At 50.8% G+C, this 16,055-nt stretch overlaps 1 protein-coding gene across 10 annotated transcripts; it reads left to right on the top strand.

The window, feature by feature from the left end:
* Nucleotides 1-775: 775 nt before the first annotated feature.
* On the top strand, nt 776-14,597 carry PHYHD1 (phytanoyl-CoA dioxygenase domain containing 1). 10 transcript variants are annotated; one of them, XM_035721073.2, is made up of 12 exons: nt 776-2,179; nt 2,511-2,592; nt 4,868-5,026; nt 8,344-8,419; nt 8,557-8,604; nt 10,625-10,680; nt 10,765-10,827; nt 11,473-11,494; nt 12,718-12,846; nt 12,944-13,060; nt 13,919-14,045; nt 14,172-14,597. In XM_035721073.2, exons 2-12 carry the CDS (start codon nt 2,560-2,562, stop codon nt 14,215-14,217), a joined length of 876 nt encoding a protein of 291 aa, XP_035576966.1. In that variant the 5' UTR covers nt 776-2,179; nt 2,511-2,559; the 3' UTR covers nt 14,218-14,597. The 10 variants fall into 10 exon arrangements, with proteins under 10 accessions (XP_035576966.1, XP_035576965.1, XP_035576962.1 ...); XM_035721072.2 differs by having other exon boundaries at nt 4,868-5,043; nt 12,732-12,846; XM_035721069.2 differs by having other exon boundaries at nt 4,868-5,043; nt 8,319-8,419.
* Nucleotides 14,598-16,055: the final 1,458 nt, after the last annotated feature.

The raw sequence follows: 16,055 nt of genomic DNA, 5'->3' as shown, positions 1-16,055 counted from the left end.
CACTGAGGTTTGCACTGGGCTGATGTGGGGATCCAGGGGCAGCGGGCTTTTGGTGAAAAAGAGAGGTCATTGTCTCTGATGTCAGCCTTACAGATTAGGCCTGAGCTACTACTTGGGCACCTCCCCTGGGACAGGCCTGAGTCTGTCCTTCCTCCCTCCATGGGACTGTGACCCTTCCAGGTGACCTCTGGGCTGTGATACCCTCTGAGACCCTCCTGTGTCTCCACAATGGAGATCCTCCCCTACTGTCTGTACTTCCCTACCAACTCCCACTCCCCCTGCCCAGGCTTGGGGCTGCCCAGTGTCACCAGGAACCAGGAGTGTTGGATCTGGAGCTGGTTAGCTTTGAGGGAAAAATCCCACAATGCAAACCCAATTCTCAAAGCCTGGACAGAATGAATGAACAAATCTCAGAGGCTCAGCCCCTCCTCCCTCCATCCAGACCCCCAAGGTTGTCCACTCCAAACCTCAGTGGTATAGTCTTTCCTCTGATTACAACAGCAGTTTGGAAAACTGGGGGAAGTTCAAAAATAAAATAAAAATAACCTCACATTCCACCCAGAACAGCCCCAGCTAACTTTTGGTGAACAGCTGGTAGGCACTTAGTAAATGCCGGGCCCTGTGCCAAGCTCAACCATTCCTCTTTCTCTTTACAAGAGGTATTTATGTTATCCCCAAATTATGTTATCCCCAAATTACAGATGGGGTAAGGAAGGCCCAGGCCTGGACTCAAACCCAGTCTGTCCCACTAAGCCTCCACTACAAGCCTTTGGTGGGAGTTCCCCGGAGAGCTGCTAGCCCAGCATGATGGGACCCTCACTGTGTCCCTGGCATACAGGTAGGCGGTGTTCCTATACTTGTTGGGCAACCGCATCAGACAAGGCCAGGACAGCTGGGAATGCACCTGGCCTTAAGTGGGCTGAGTCTCACTGTATTTCCTGCATTGCTCTGCCTGCCCTCCTTACCCAGCCCAACTCCTCAGAACCTCCTCTCTGTTCTCAGGAGCCTAGTTCCCTCTCCTTGGCCCTCAGGAATTCAGCATTGAGCAGCTACTCCTAGTGCGGTGGCCCAGAAAACACAACTTGACTTGGGTCCAAGGCTCCTGAAGGCTGAGCTCATGTCCCTGTGCTTACTCCCAAGACATTCTGTCCCTTTGCCATTCAGAAAAATGTCATTTCAGGGAAGGTCAGTGGCCAGTCTTCAGGAGCTGCAGCCAGAATGGCCCTGTCAACTGCTGAACAGGACTAGTGAGTCTATTGTGCCAGCTGAATTTGAGAAACCAAACACCTTGGGCCCGGAGGATGGGGAACAGGAACCAGCATTCCTCCATCCCTTATTCTGGAGACCCAGGCCCCCATCTATAGTCCCTTCCCCTTCCCCTTCCTCTTTTTCTTTCTTCTTCTTTCTTTCTTCTTTCTTTCTTTCTTTCTTTCTTTCTTTCTTTCTTTCTTTCTTTCTTTCTTCTTTCTTCTTTCTTTCTTTCTTCTTCTTTCTTTCTTTTCTTTCTTTCTTTCTTTCTTTCTTTCTTTCTTTCTTTCTTTCTTTCTTCCTTCCTTCCTTCCTTCCTTTCTTTTTCTTTTTTATTTATGTAAGTAAGTAAGTAAGTAAATAAATAATGTCTGTACCCAATGTGGGGTTTGAACTCAGGACCCAGAGATCAAGAGTCCAGAGATCAAAAGGCACATGCTCTTCCAACTGAGCCAACCAGGTGCCCCTAGTCCCTTTCCCTTTCAAAGATTTCCCTTTATCTGCTATCTTTCCTCTGAGCTGTAGGCTGACCCCTCCACTGTCCCTAAACCTCCCAAGACAGAGTTTCAGAGAATCAGAGCTGAGCGGGGCCCTGACAATTCTCTGAGGACCTTTTGCGTCTTTGGAATGCAAAGCTACTTGGCCCAATGTGACCAATCTGTTGTGTAAGTCCTCCAGACCCACCCCGATCCCCCCATCCCCACCCCATGTTGATGCTGGTGGCCTAGAGACTTTCTAATCCACGCATGATGTCCAGAGAGGGGCTGATATCTGTGCTCCCTTCAGCAGTACATATACTAAAAAACTGAGAGGGGCTGCCATTCATCAGAGGTCACAGTGAGTCGTGGTACCTGAACTGGGACTCAGGGGTCCTCCAGCCTACCCAGCTTCTTTGCCCTGACACTCCTGGACTGCAACTTCTAGACACCTGGTAAGCAGCCAGAGGGGTTTGGTTTGTGCAAAGAAACTGGGAGGTAGCGTTAAAAACCATGAAGGAGATTGGAAAAGGTGGAAAGGGCTAATCCTGGACTAACTGGGGGGATGGACGCAGGTTATTGAGCTAAGTCAAAGGCAAGAACTTCATCCAGGCACAGAAATGATGAGGGGGAGAGGGTGGTTTCCAGGCTGATCTGTGTGTGTTTGGGGGAGGAGGGCGAGGGCTGGGGGTAGGGATTGGGTTTCCTTTGGGTAGGCAAGGGTTAAGTCCTTCTGGATCTCCCAGGCTCCAACTACTCTGCCTCCCTGTACTTTTTCCTCTCCAGCCTCTGGCCCTGCAGCAACCGGAACCATCTGTGTGCCTGCCTCATCCTCATGGCCTGCCTGAGCCCCTCGCAGCTCCAGAAGGTAGGGCATCTGCTAGGTGGGGGTCCGAGAGGGTCACATAAGAGCTGGGGGTCCCTCCAGACCTCCTAGAAGACCCTGGGAACTCAACCCCACCCCCTGCATTTTTCAGAAGAGGAAACAGAAGCTCAGAGCTGTCAGTTTCCAACCACAACGCCTAACTTCTGCACTCACAGCCGGGGGCGTCAGGACCACGGGGCCGGGATGAGGTGGGAATGTGTACGTGTGATGGAAACCAGAATAAAGAGTAAAGATCAGCCAGCCAGTCCAGCCCCAGGACTGGGTCCTAGGAGCAGAGGGGGAGGAGGAGGAGGGACAGCGGGGGAGGGGGAGGGCGGAGCCAGGACCCGTGATGGGGCGGGGTCAACGGAGGGCAGGCCGCCCCACCCCCGGCCCCGCCCCGGCCCGGAGCCAGGAGAGGGCGGCTGGGTCCCACCTGCTGTCCTTACACGGAAAGCTGACTCTTAGGAATTAGAGTGACACAGACTTAAAAACAAAACAAAACAAAAACAAAAAACAAAAACAAAACACGTGATCCTTGTTTGTTGCTGATAAGGGAAAAATGCTGAAAAATACAGAAAATCTCAAAAAAGAAAATGAAAAACCACCCATAATTTCCTACCCTGAGACTTAGTATTTTGGTAGTAGACAGCCCTAGAATCTTTAAAAGGCGAACATAATAGCTACCGCTTGTGAGTGCTTGCCCACCGTTTTATAAAGGAGACGCTAAAGTGCCTCCGACTTGATGGTCTGAGGGCCAAGGCGGTCGCCCAAGATCTTGCAATGGCTAAAATACTAAATCCGTGTTCAGCTTTTTTTTTTTTTTCCCCATCTCACAGTATATCGGGCACATATGCCATGTCAGTAAATATTTTTCTACCACATGATTTTTATCAGCAGTGTTGGGTTCCAGATAGATAAAACATACTTTGTTGAATGACCATCCTTGCGCTGAGCATTTAGGTTGTTTCTGATGTATTGTTCTCATTCAACCAGCATCAGTGAATACCCTTAATTAATACATCTTTGCTCCTCTATTTGTTAAGCCCCCAATGTATGTCAACAAGTTCTCGTCTGAGTGTATTTGCTGGGTCACGCAGTTTGCTGTGGGTGACCCAGTTCCCAAGGAGGAAATGTTCAGCTTGATACTGATGGGAGGATTGAGTACCTATTACAGAGCTTTCCAGAGATGAAAGGGCCCACAGTGGGTGGGCATGAATGTCCCAACATCCCACAATGTGGAAGGCAGGCATCTATGAGGGAGTGAAGGAGGGAAGGGGAGGTTAGTAATTGGGAATCAGATACTTCACAGTGGGTTCAAGAGGTGACTTCCAATGCTAAGATTTTATAATGGTCTGCAAGCAAACATGTAGATGTTCTTTCTCTCCTTATGTCTCTCAATAGCCACAGAATAAGAGGTCTGGAGGCAAATTAGAATTTAAACTAGCTGTTTTAACTCCCCTCCCCCCTGGCTGTCCACACATTCAGCACAAAGCCCACCTCCTTGCCTGGCTTGGCTCCCACCACCCTCCTGCCTCCCTTCAGCCCCCACGCTTACTTCCCTCCATCTGGCCTCAATTCCTTGTGTCCCTCCTGTGCTCAGGGGCTTCACACATCCTGCACTCTGGGACTTAAATATTCATCCTTGTCTCTTCAACCCCCCCTTATCCTGCTGGTCCCCTTTAAATGCCACCTCCTCAGAGCTGCTGCCCTGAGACTTCTCTGTCCCCCACCCCAATCCTTTTACATTGGACACTTCTGCCTTTAGCTCTTGAATCTGCCTTCTCCCTCCTTGCACGCAGCGGTTTGTGATAGCACACACCCCACCACTCTACCCCACATGCTGTTTTGCTTGATGTCAGCCTCCTTTGCTAGACTTTAAGCTCCAGGATGGCAGGTATCATGGCTGGCTTGCTCATTACTGTAGCTCCAGCTCCTAAAACCATGCCTGGTACACAGTAGATGCTCAATAAATTTCAGTTGAATAAATGAACGGGGTAATATTCCCATGTGACCCAAGCCCCACTGGAGGGGAAGGATGAGGACACCTCCCCTTCCTTCTTCCTTCATTCAGGCAACCACTATCGGTTGCTCCTCACCATGGTTCCAGGCACCATGACCTGAGTGGGGGTGGGTGGGTGGGAGGGGGAGACAGAGCAATAAATAGGATTCTTGGTCCTGCCCTCACACAGCTTTGGGTTTGAGGGAGAGGTAATGTCAGTCCTCATAAAGAGCATTTGAGGGCCGAGGGAAGCCTGAGTTTGCTTCCTGCCTTCAGTTTCAGGAGGACGGATTTCTGGTGCTGGAAGGATTTTTATCTGCAGATGAGTGTGTAGCCATGCAACAGAGGATTGGCGAGCTAGTGGCTGACATGGACGTCCCTCTGCACTGCCGCATAGAATTTTCCACCCAGGAAGAAGAGCAGCTGAGAAGCCAAGTAGGTGTCCGGGGCAGGTGAGAATGGGATCTGGTCTTTCATGGGGGGGCTCAGTCCCCAGGCAGAGCTGCAGCCTGGATGGGAAGGCCCCAAGGCCCATGAGCACTTGTTCTGGTAACAGATTGGGCCCTGGTTCCTCCCTGTGCCCAGCTAAGTGCCTTCTAGGTGTATGTCCTTCACTCCTCACTATGGACTTATAAGGTTGATCTTATTACTCCCATTTGACAGGTGGGGAAAACGAGGCTTGGGTTACTTGCCCCAAACCACATTGTTAGTAACTATAGAGTGAGGATTTGAACCCAGATCGGCCTGATATGAAGTCCGTGCTGTTCAGTGCTCTGCTGTGTTTCCTCAGTAGTTGGGCCAGAAACCCCAGAAAGAGCCAAATGATTCCAAGGGACCTGCTTTTGTGTCAGCCTCATACCCCAGTGAGACTAGAAACTCAGCTTCTCCATCCCCACCTCTTGTGACTTAATAGTACGCAATAGTGTTTGAGATGGGTGAGTGGAAACTCGGGGTTCTCCCACACGTTCTAACTTAACCCTCCAGGAGCCTGGCTGTGGTGCGGCCGCCAAGCCAAACCTGTGGCCCGGGGCCATCAACGCGGCTCCTTCATGCTGAGGCTCTCCTGCCATCTGGTGGGCATAGTGGGAATTACAATGGCCCGATGGCTCACAACCCAGAGACCAGGCTGGGAGGGTGGACTAAGGAATACATCTCACCGATGCCTTCTAGCAGGCATAGGGGTCCAGTGTCTAGAGACAGGTCACTCACAGCCCCAAGGAATGAGGGGGCTGATCTTGTGCCTCCCAAGCTGCCTTCTGAGAATGTTCCAAAGACCAGCGAAGGGTTGAGGGGAGGATGGGAGAATGAAGTGTATGTATCCTAGTTTAGAATGCTTGCAAAGAGCTCAGTGCAGTGCTGGGTACTCAGTAAACCCTCATCATTCACCATTAGTATTAAGACTTTGAGATGAGCATTAAAAGGAAAAAGATCAGAGGCCCGGGGTAGCTCAGTGGGTTAAGCATCTGACCTCAGCTCAGGATCCTGATCTAGGGTCCTAGAATCCAGCCCTGTGTCAGGCTCCCTGCTCAGTGGGGAGCCTGCTTCTCCCTCTCCCTTGCCCCTCCCCCAGCCAATGCTCTCTCTCTCTCTCTCTCTCTGTGTCTCTCAAATAAATACAAAATCTTAAAAAAAAAAAGGAAAAATTAAAAAAGATCAGTGGATGTTCCATCCAGTTCTCCCTTCCAGCTTACTTTGAGTTATTTTCCAACTCTGCAAGTTGTATAGAACTGATAGGGGAGCCTGGCTGGCTCAGTTGGTAGACCATGCGGCTCTTGATATTGGGGTCATGAGTTCAAGCCCCACATTTTTTTAAAAAGATTTATTTACTTATTTTTATTTATGATAGACATAGAGAGAGAGAGAAAGAGGCAGAGACACAGGAGGAGGGAGAAGCAGGCTCCATGCCGGGAGCCCGACGTGGGATTCGATCCCGGGACTCTGGGACCGCGCCCTGGGCCAAAGGCAGGCGCCGAACCGCTGAGCCACCCAGGGATCCCCTCAAGCCCCACATTGAGTGTAGAGGTCACTAAAATTTTTTTAAATTTTTTTAAAAACCTGATAATACTGTCCACAGAAATGGACAGGAGAATGAAGTAATCGCCTGGAGATCTATTCCTGTTCCATCTATCTGCAAACTCATTTCAGCATTTGTTACCACCTATCTGTATGCAGTTCTTGGAATTCTTTGAACATCTTACTGGTTCTCTTGTGAATTAAGGAGTCAAGTAGAATCTTTGACATGTTTAGCTTCATTTTCTGTAATTATTATTATTTTCTTAAGTAGGCTCCACACCCAGCATGGAGTCAAACACAGGGCTTGAACTCACAACCTTGAGATCTAGACCTGTGCTGAGATCAAGAGTTGGACGCTTAACCAACTGAGCCACCCAGGTGCTCATTATCTTTAATATTGTTATTATTATTAATTATGCTTCCTTGACTTGTTTCTCTCACCCTGATCCTGATACAGAACAGCTATGAATGCTGCTAAAACAAATGTATATTTTTCAGTGGGAAAGGCTGTGAAAGGGCCAGGCAGGTCACCACAGAGCCCGCAGGCACATGTGTGCACACAGGAGGGGAGCCATGGGACTGTGCCACCTGGAAAACCCAGGGGTCGGTGCCCTCAGTTCCACTTGTGTGTCTACACAGGAAGGTAGAGAGATCTATCTACATAAAGGTGGCTGAGGGCAGCTAGAACCACAGGGAAAACATTGGGCATCTTCCTGAAGCATCATTTTCATATGATGCTAAGAAATGTAAAATATGGGGGTGCCTGGGTGGCACAGATGGTTAAGCATTCTACTATTGGTTTCTCCTCAGGTCGTGATCTCATGGGACTCTGCGCTCAGCGGGGAGTCTGCTTGAGATTCTATCTCCCTTTCCCTCTGCTCCTCCTCCCCCAGGGCATGCTCATTACTCTCTCTAAAATAAATAAATCTTTTAAAAAAATAAATGAAAAACATGATACTAAAATTAACAAGGGAATGTTATTAAGAAAAAAGAAAAAGATGAGTAATAGTTTATATTCATCAAGCTTTTAGCCATGCCTTGGCTGAGTGTTTTCTGTTTAGCAACAGCAGTAGTGATGATGATAAAAGCAGATATTCATGCAGCACTTTCCACATTCCAAAGACTGTTCTAGTGCCTTATGTACACCAATTCGTAATCTCTACAACACCCCATGAGATACCTTTGATAACATCTATATTTTATGAGGAAACTAAGCCCAGAGAGGTTCAGTAATGTGGTGGTGGTCACACAGCAACTCCATGGCGGAGCTGGGATTTGAACCCAAGTATTATAGCTCTAGGGTCTGTGCTTTCAACTCTTGTAAGATTCAGCCTCTACCTGAAACCTCCAACAATCCAGAGGAGGTCAGTTCTATTATTATTTCCCTTTTACAAATGAGGAAATAGGTGTTGAGTGGTAAAACAGGTGACCCAAGGCTGCCTGGGAACCACGCCTGTTTGATTACCATCCTATGTTCAGAGTCACACTGTATCAAGCATAAGAGTTCTGTGACTTTATTAAGAGGTGTCCAAGAAATTTAATGCTTGTGGCTTCCAGCTGTGCTTCCACGAACTTGGGGCTCCTGTTCACTGTCTACCTCAGTAGACGAGTTTGAGAAGTAACAGTGGGGTCTGCAGCCCTGCGGGGTTGGGAAGCATGAATGTCCCCTTCCTTTTTTGTCAGGCCCAGCTCTGACCCCATGTTGCTCTATCAGCCCCGTTAACATCCCCTCTCTGCAGGGCAAGAAAGACTATTTCCTTAGCAGTGGCGACAAGATTCGATTCTTCTTTGAGAAAGGCGTTTTCGACGAGAAAGGTTGGGAGCCGGGAACCCCAGGGTTGTGGGAAAGGCCTGCCTGGGGTATCTCCAGGTGCTGGGTGGGCACCAGGACCAGTTGCCCAGGGAAGAGCGGACTCCAACTCTTTTGTCTTTACTTGTTTCTTGTGTTACAGGAAATTTCCTGGTCCCTCCAGAGAAATCCATCAATAAAATTGGCCACGGTAAGCCAGTACCTGGGGGAAGGATACAGGGAAACTGAGGCCCGAAAAGCCTTGAGGCCTAACCCAAGGCCCACAGTAAGTTAGTGGCCCAGTAAATGGCATTTCTGGCTGCAACTTCCCCTCTGGGTCTGCTCTTCTGGCCTTATGGTGCTAATCATATGACACTGGGAAGAGAAACCACTTGAGCCACCCACCCGTGCAGATGGACCTGTGCAGACCCTCCTCTGCCTGGCCTGAAGATGATCCAGGCCTCGGGCATGGGGGGCTCCTGGCTCCCACTGATTCCTGGAGCCTCCTTCAGAGGCACCTAACATGTTGACATGGTCTCCATTCTGAGACCCCAAAATGAAGCTAGGATATCCTCCTTGTTTTTTCTAGGATCATACATTGTAATTTATTTTGCAAACCACCTATTTTTTTTTAAGATTTTATTTATGAGATGCCTGGGTGCCTCAGTGGTTGAGCAACTCCTTGGCTCAGGTAGTGATCCCGGGGTCCTAGGATAGATTCCTGTATCAGGCTCCCTAGAGAAAGCCTGCTTCTTCCTCTGCCTATGTCTCTGCCTCTCTCTGTGTGTCTCTCATGAATAAATAAATAAAATCTTAAAATCAAAAGATTTTATTTATTTGGAGAGAGAAAGAGAGTGTGTGAGCAGGGGGAGGGGCACAGGGAGAGGAAGAGAGAGAATCTCAGGCAGACTCTCCACTGAGCACCAAGCTCAGTGCAGCAGGAGCTCCCTCCCACGACCCTGAAATCATGAACTGAACCGAAATCAAGTCGGATGCTCAAAACACTGAACCACCCAGGCACCCCCACTCATTTTTAAACTTGAAGTTATATTGTGGTAGCTTTGTACAAAGAATTGTGGTAAAAGGCATATAAAATTTGCCATCATAACCATTTTTAAGTGTACAAATCAGTATCAATAATTATATCTAACCCTTACTTTTAAAAGAAGGATTTTATTTATTTACTTGAGAGAGAGAGAGCACGCGAGCGAGTGGAGGGAGGGGTAGTTGGAGAGGGATCCTCATGCGGGGCTTGATCCCAGGAGGGGCTTGATCCCAGGACCCTGAGATCAGGACCCGAGCCAAAGGCAGATGCTTAACCGATTGAGCCACCCACGTAACTCTCAACCCTTACTTTTTATAATAACAACAATAATAGCAAATAACAAGACGATCAGGTATTTGTTTTTTTTTTTTAAAGATTTATTTATTTATTCAGAGAGAGAGAGAGAGAGAGAGAGGCAGAAACACAGGCAGAGGGAGAAACAGGCTCCATGCAGGAAGCCTGATGTGGGACTCAATCCCGGGTCCCCAGGATCACACCCCAGGCTGCAGGCGGCGCTAAACCGCTGCGCCCCCGGGGCTGCCCACGATCAGGTATTTGATGCCAGGCTGTGACCTGAGGGTGTGTAGGCATTACCCCGAGTGTTGTGGCAGCCTGAGAGGCAGGGTTGGCTTTCTGGTTCTGCAGTACGGAGGAGAAACAGGCTTATAGGAGAGAAATAGTCACTTGGAGCAGCTCAGAGAAAGAGGCAGGCCCAAAATCGCTACTATGGTTTTTTTTTTTTTTAAGATTTTATTTATTTATTCATGAGAGTCACACACACAGAGAGGCAGAGACACAGGCCGAGGGAGAGGCAGGCTCCATGCAGGGAGCCTGATGTGGGACTCGATCCCGGGACCCCAGGATCACACCCTGAGTTGAAGGCAGACGATCAACTGCTGAGCCAACCAGGCGTCCCAGATTGCTACTATGTAACAGGTCCCTTTAAGTCAGGTCTGGAGTGACGTTTCCAGATGGCTGGAAGGTGGAGAATTATGTCTTAGTTGGAGTAGGGTGCAGGCACTGTGGGCCCATCCCTTGGTTAGAAACCAGCAGAGAGCTCAACACATACAAATAGGTGAGAAGCCCCGGTGAGGCTGACGAGGCCTGTGTAGGGGCGCCCAGGACCAGGCACAGAGGGACCTATGGGGGTGGGGGGCTGGCCCACTAGTCTGCCTCTGTTCTGCAGCTCTGCATGCCCACGACCCTGTCTTCAGACATGTCACACACTCTCCCAAGGTACAGGTAAGCAGGGGTGTGGGTGAGGGTGGGGAGTGGCCCAGGTGTGAATGAGAGCAGGCTGGAAGTCTGACTTCTGCCCCCTTTCAGGCCTTGGCCAAAAGTCTGGGCCTCCAGATGCCCGTGGTGGTGCAGAGCATGTACATCTTCAAGGTGAGCTCCCTGTCCTCCCCAGACCTCAGTTTACCCTCTGAATATGGGCAGGGTACTCATACCAAACCCCTCCTTTTGATGGGCCAAAAGCTGCTTCCCTGAGGAATTACTAAGTTTCAAGGAGAACATGCAAAATCTTACCTTCTGGGTAAGGTGCCTGGCATTTAGTTGGTGCTTAGTTAAAATTTGGTGGCAGGAGGGAAGGAGACCCCCCCGAACCCCTTGCTCCCTTCTTTTGCCATTAAGATGCTCTGCTCCCAGCTTCAAGGCCCGATTTGGTGCCACCTCCTCCAAGAAACCTTCTAGTTTTTCCCTGGGGAAGAGAGGGCCCCATTTCTGATCCTGGGGCTGAGAGGCTTAATCTCAGACCTGGGCCCCAGCTGCTCTTGCTGCTCCTCAATTCTGCCTTTGCCCTCGGTAGGCATGCTGTGTGCTCAGACTTGGAGTACTCCATGGGCAGAGTGCTTTTTCTCTTTGCAGTCCTCCTAGGCCTGGCACACAGGGAGTACTCCATGGCTGGGTGCTGGTGTGGAATCCTTGGAGGTAGACACCTGTGGCCAAGTTAGGGCATCCCACAAGACTCAGAGCAGCCCTGCCCCTCCCCACTGGCCTCTGGCCTCATCTGGCCCTTCTTCTCTCTTGCAGCAACCTCACTTTGGTGGTGAAGGTGAGCTGAGAACAGGCCATGGGGTCCAGCAAAGGCCACGGTGGGAGATCTGGGACATTTGTGGTTGTCAGGTCTTTGGAGGGAGGGATGGCGCTTGCTGAGATGTCTATGGGCAAGAGCCTGGGCCAGGAGGGAGAAGCTCCCTTCTGTTCCTTTTTGGAACTATCGATTGGGAGGGTGTTCTGGAGACTTTGGCAGTGGTTCTTGAACCTGGCAGTGACTTCTCGCTAGTTAAAAATATCAGTTCTGGGGCCCTCAGTCCCCAGTCCCTGAGATCTTGAGTCAGTAGGGCTGCAAGGACCTGTGAACCTGTATTTTTAACAAGTTCCCTGGAGGACTGATTTGACAGAGGAATTGCAGATCTAACTTCAAACCTCCCTGTATGCACAAATACTCTGTTTAGCCTCCCTCTACTTCTGCTTAAATACCTCCAGTGACAGGGGGCTCATCCCCTCACAGTCAGCCCTTTCCTTCCTTGCATGAGCCCAAGTTGCCCTCCTTGTGACCACACACTCCTCCCTCCCATCCAGCCCGGGGATGGTCTCTTGAGGTGATGAGCAGCCTCTCCCCGCATTCAGTATCCCCATCTCCTGCAGTCAGTCCTGCTCCAAATGCTTTGGATTGCCCACCACCAGGACACCTCCCTCTGGACATTGTCCGGATTGTTCAAGTCCCTCTTAGGGCTTGGAAAACCCATGGTTCCCTGGGAAGGAGATGGAACAAGCATCTACTGTCTAAAGTCCTTTGTTCAGGGGTTCTCCATCCTGGTGGGGTCCCAGCATCACATGGAGGGTGTTAAAATGTGGATGGGGGCTAGTTGCACCCCGTCTTCGCCTTTTGTACTCAGCCTCACACCGCCCAGTGGATCATCTGGTGGCTGGAGGTCCTTGTTCTGGTTAAGGATGGTGGCTTTAGTTGCCTGGCTGAAATCAAACACTAGCAGCAACTTTTTAGCAATTATGGTGTTGGGCCCTGTACTAAGCACTTTCCACACCCTGTGGCATCGGGTCCTCCAGCAACGCCATGAGGTAGGTTCCTGCTGAGGTCACTTCATGGTTTAGAAAAAGGAGGTTTTGAGAGGTGAAATCTCATGCCCTGAGTCTCCAGGCCAGGAGGTGGTGGGATTCCAACTGACCCTTGGAAGGCTGTGAGAGCACCAGTGGGGAATAAGGACAAGGTGAAGCAAGCCAGGTTCCTTATGTCCAGGGTGGGGGCTGCTGCAGTTTCCCCTCACCAGGACTCCACCTTCCTGTACACGGAGCCCCTGGGCCGGGTGCTGGGCATATGGATCGCATTGGAGGATGCCACTCTGGAGAATGGCTGCCTCTGGTTCATCCCAGGCTCCCATACCGGTAAGGACACCTGTTCTCCCTGCCCACCCATATCCAGTCCCCGTGGAAGAGAGACCCGGAAAATAAGAGAGGCTAAAGGCTCCCCCCTTGGCCACAGGTGGGGTGTCAAGAAGGATGGTCCGGGCCTTTGCTGGCTTGAAGCTCAACACCAGATTCCTTGGGTCAGAGCCTGTCTGGGATGACAGCCTATTTGTACCCACACCAGTGCAGAGAGGTAGGTGGGATGCAGAGGGCAGGGAGGCAGGCTCTGAGGCTGTGTGTGTGGGTCTGTGCTTGCTCTGACCGCCCAGCTTCCCTGAGGGCTGTGAAGTTACGGGATGGGAGGTGGGGGTGGACAGGCATAGGGAAGCCTGAAAACCACACAATTTTCCCTAAGGCATCCTGGATCAGGCTAGAGTCCAGACTCCACTGTCCTTTTGGGCAAATGACTGAATCTCTCTGAGCCTCAGTTTCCCCAAATGTAAAGCAGGGAAGTCAGTGAGATAGATGATGTGCTTAAGATGTGGCACATGGCAGATGCTAAACAGATGCTGGCCATTCCTTTTAGAACAGGGCAACCTGACATCCAGCCTGGCTTTTTTTTTTTTTAAGATTTTATATGTATATTTTTTGACAGAGAGAGAGAAAGATGGCACGAACAGGGATTTGGGGGGCAGGGACACAGGGAGAAGGAGAAGCACACTCATTGAGCAGGGAGCCCACCATGAGGTTTGATCCCAGGACCCTGAGATCATGACCGGAGCCGAAGGCAGACACTTCACCATGGAGCCACCCAGGCACTCCACAGCCCAGCTTTTGATGGCGAGGTCCCATCTGACTGGCATAGTACAGACACTCTGGCCTGGTTCCGCAAACATCATAGAAGGGGATGCTCTTGCCAAGGCTTGCCAAAGGCATAGGTCACAGCAGAAGGGAATTGGTCCCAGGGGAACCTCTGAGCAGTAGCATGGCCTCTGACCCTGAGCTTTCAGGGATGGGAATGGGGATGAACAGGCCACAGAATCACTTGAGGGAGGAGGGGCCTTTATCTCTCTCTGCCAAATGTTCTCCTGACCTGCTGCATTCCTGCCAGGGGCCCTTATCCTAATCCACGGAGAAGTAGTGCACAAGAGTGAGCAGAACCTTTCTGACCGCTCACGCCATGCCTATACTTTCCACCTCATGGAGTCCTTGGGCACCATGTGGAGCCCGGAGAACTGGTAGGTGGCAGGGTGTGTGTGTGTGTGTGTGTGTGCGCGCGCGCGTGCCCTGGACAGGCTCCTGAAGAGGTCCTGGAGGCCCAGAGCAGTGATGCTGGTGCCTCAGGGTCTTCTCTATCTCCACAGGCTCCAGCCAACAGCTGAGCTGCCCTTTCCCCCTCTGTACACCTGAACCGCCTCTCAGGGCTGGGGCCCAGCCCCTCCAGGGGAAGCTGTGGGTTGCAAGCACCAGCGCCTCGCCCGACCACCCAGCTGCAAAGGGGAAGCTAAATCTCTTCCCTTGTGCTTTCTCCCTGCCAGCGTCTGTGCCCCTGAGCCCTGTAGACAGGCAGGTGAGGGGTGGCAGGTGGGCCCCAGGAGCCTGGCTGGCTGGCTTTCTGGACACCTCTGTCTCTCTGCCTCTCCCCTGCCCCAACCCAACCTCCTGCTGAAGGCAGCCTCTCGCCATGATAGCATTGTGGCTATTTCTCTGCTAGCTACCCCCTGTTCCCTCCTCTCAGATGCAATTCTAATTATTACAGTGCAGGACATGCAATAAAAGCGATTTCTGAATGCAGCCTCCTGACTCTTCTTTCCCAAATAGCCTTTCTTTCAAGAGAAGAGCCCTGCTGTAAGTTATCCCAGGCATCCCAGCCCTGCCTGGTGAGGTCTGCACAGTTTTAATGACAATAACATTTAGTGGGCATTCACCATGCCCAGAGCTGTAAGTGTTTTGTCTCACTGTGTCCTGACACCTTCCAGGTAGGTGCTCTTACCATCTGTGTTTATAGATGGTGAAGCTACCACATGGTGTGGGAAGTTTCAGTGACCTGCTCCAGTCCCAAGGGCTATTTCAGTTGTTGAGTGACTCAGCCTGATCCAGCACATGTGCTTCTCACCTTTGGGTTTTTTTTTTTTTTTTTTTAGATTTTATTATTTATTTAACAGAGAGAGAGAGAGGAGTAGCAGAGAGAACTGCACAGGGAGAGGGAGAAGCAGGCTCCCCGCTGAGCGAGAGAGGGATGTGGGGCTCCATCCCAGGACCCCAGGATCACGACTTGAGCTGAAGGCAGACGCTTAACTGACCAAGCCATCCAGGTGCCCCTGTGCTTGTCACCTTTGTGCTCCCAATACTCCTTGCTTGGGGAGAGAAGACCAAGCTTGGGGAATACAGTCCCAGATTCTGGGCCTGGCCTTGTGACCAATTTGTTTTCCAGTCCCAAGCCAGACTCCTCTCTGGGCCCGGTTTGCCACCTATACAATCAAGGGGCCAAATGAGGCCCCCACGGTCCCTCTCTGTGGGCATTTTTGACAGGCACCCAGACTTTCTGGGAGAGGAAGAAGCAGGCTCCATGCAGGGAGCCGGATGTGGGACTCGATCCCGGGACCAGGATCATGCCCTGAACCAAAGGCAGACACTCAACCGCTGAGCCACCCAGCCATCCCAACAATGCACATTTCTAAACTTCTTTGAATGAGCAGGTCAGCTGCTCTGGGCATGGTGATGCTTGGCTAGAACAACTTCCTGGAGGCTCCTATACGCCTCACTTTCCCTTCCTCTATGGCATTACCTGCCCAGCCTCAGCAGCCATATGAATTTGTGACCTTAATTTTCAGTCCCCACTGTGTTTGTTAATAAACCAAGGCTGGGAGGATCCCTCCCAGGTGTTACCCAGGCAGCCAGTGAGGCAAAGCATTGGCATTTTGCCGCCTCTTTGGCATTTTAGCCACCTCTTTTTGCAAGTAGAAGGGAGCCTGGGAGAAGGGAAGGGTTTCTTAAGTCTTTTTTGAGCCCCAAAGGAATGTCTTGACACTTTCCTCTGAGGGACAGGGCTCAACAGTGATCCCTGCTAGAGCTCTGCTCCTGGCTTCTGGCCCTGGTAGGCCAAAGTTCTCGTATCTTACAGTTAGGCCCCTTCCTGTTGGGCTGGGTAAGGAGCAGAGAACCTTGTCCAGCCTTAAGCAACTCACTATGCTATCTTCCCACGGATGGGAAATGTTCACCCACTTGGCAAATGTCCCCTGGGTTCC

This window comes from Canis lupus, chromosome 9, assembly GCF_003254725.2.
Source record: "Canis lupus dingo isolate Sandy chromosome 9, ASM325472v2, whole genome shotgun sequence".
NCBI classification, from domain to species: Eukaryota; Metazoa; Chordata; class Mammalia; order Carnivora; family Canidae; genus Canis; species Canis lupus.
This window is presented reverse-complemented; position numbering and strand designations above follow the sequence as displayed.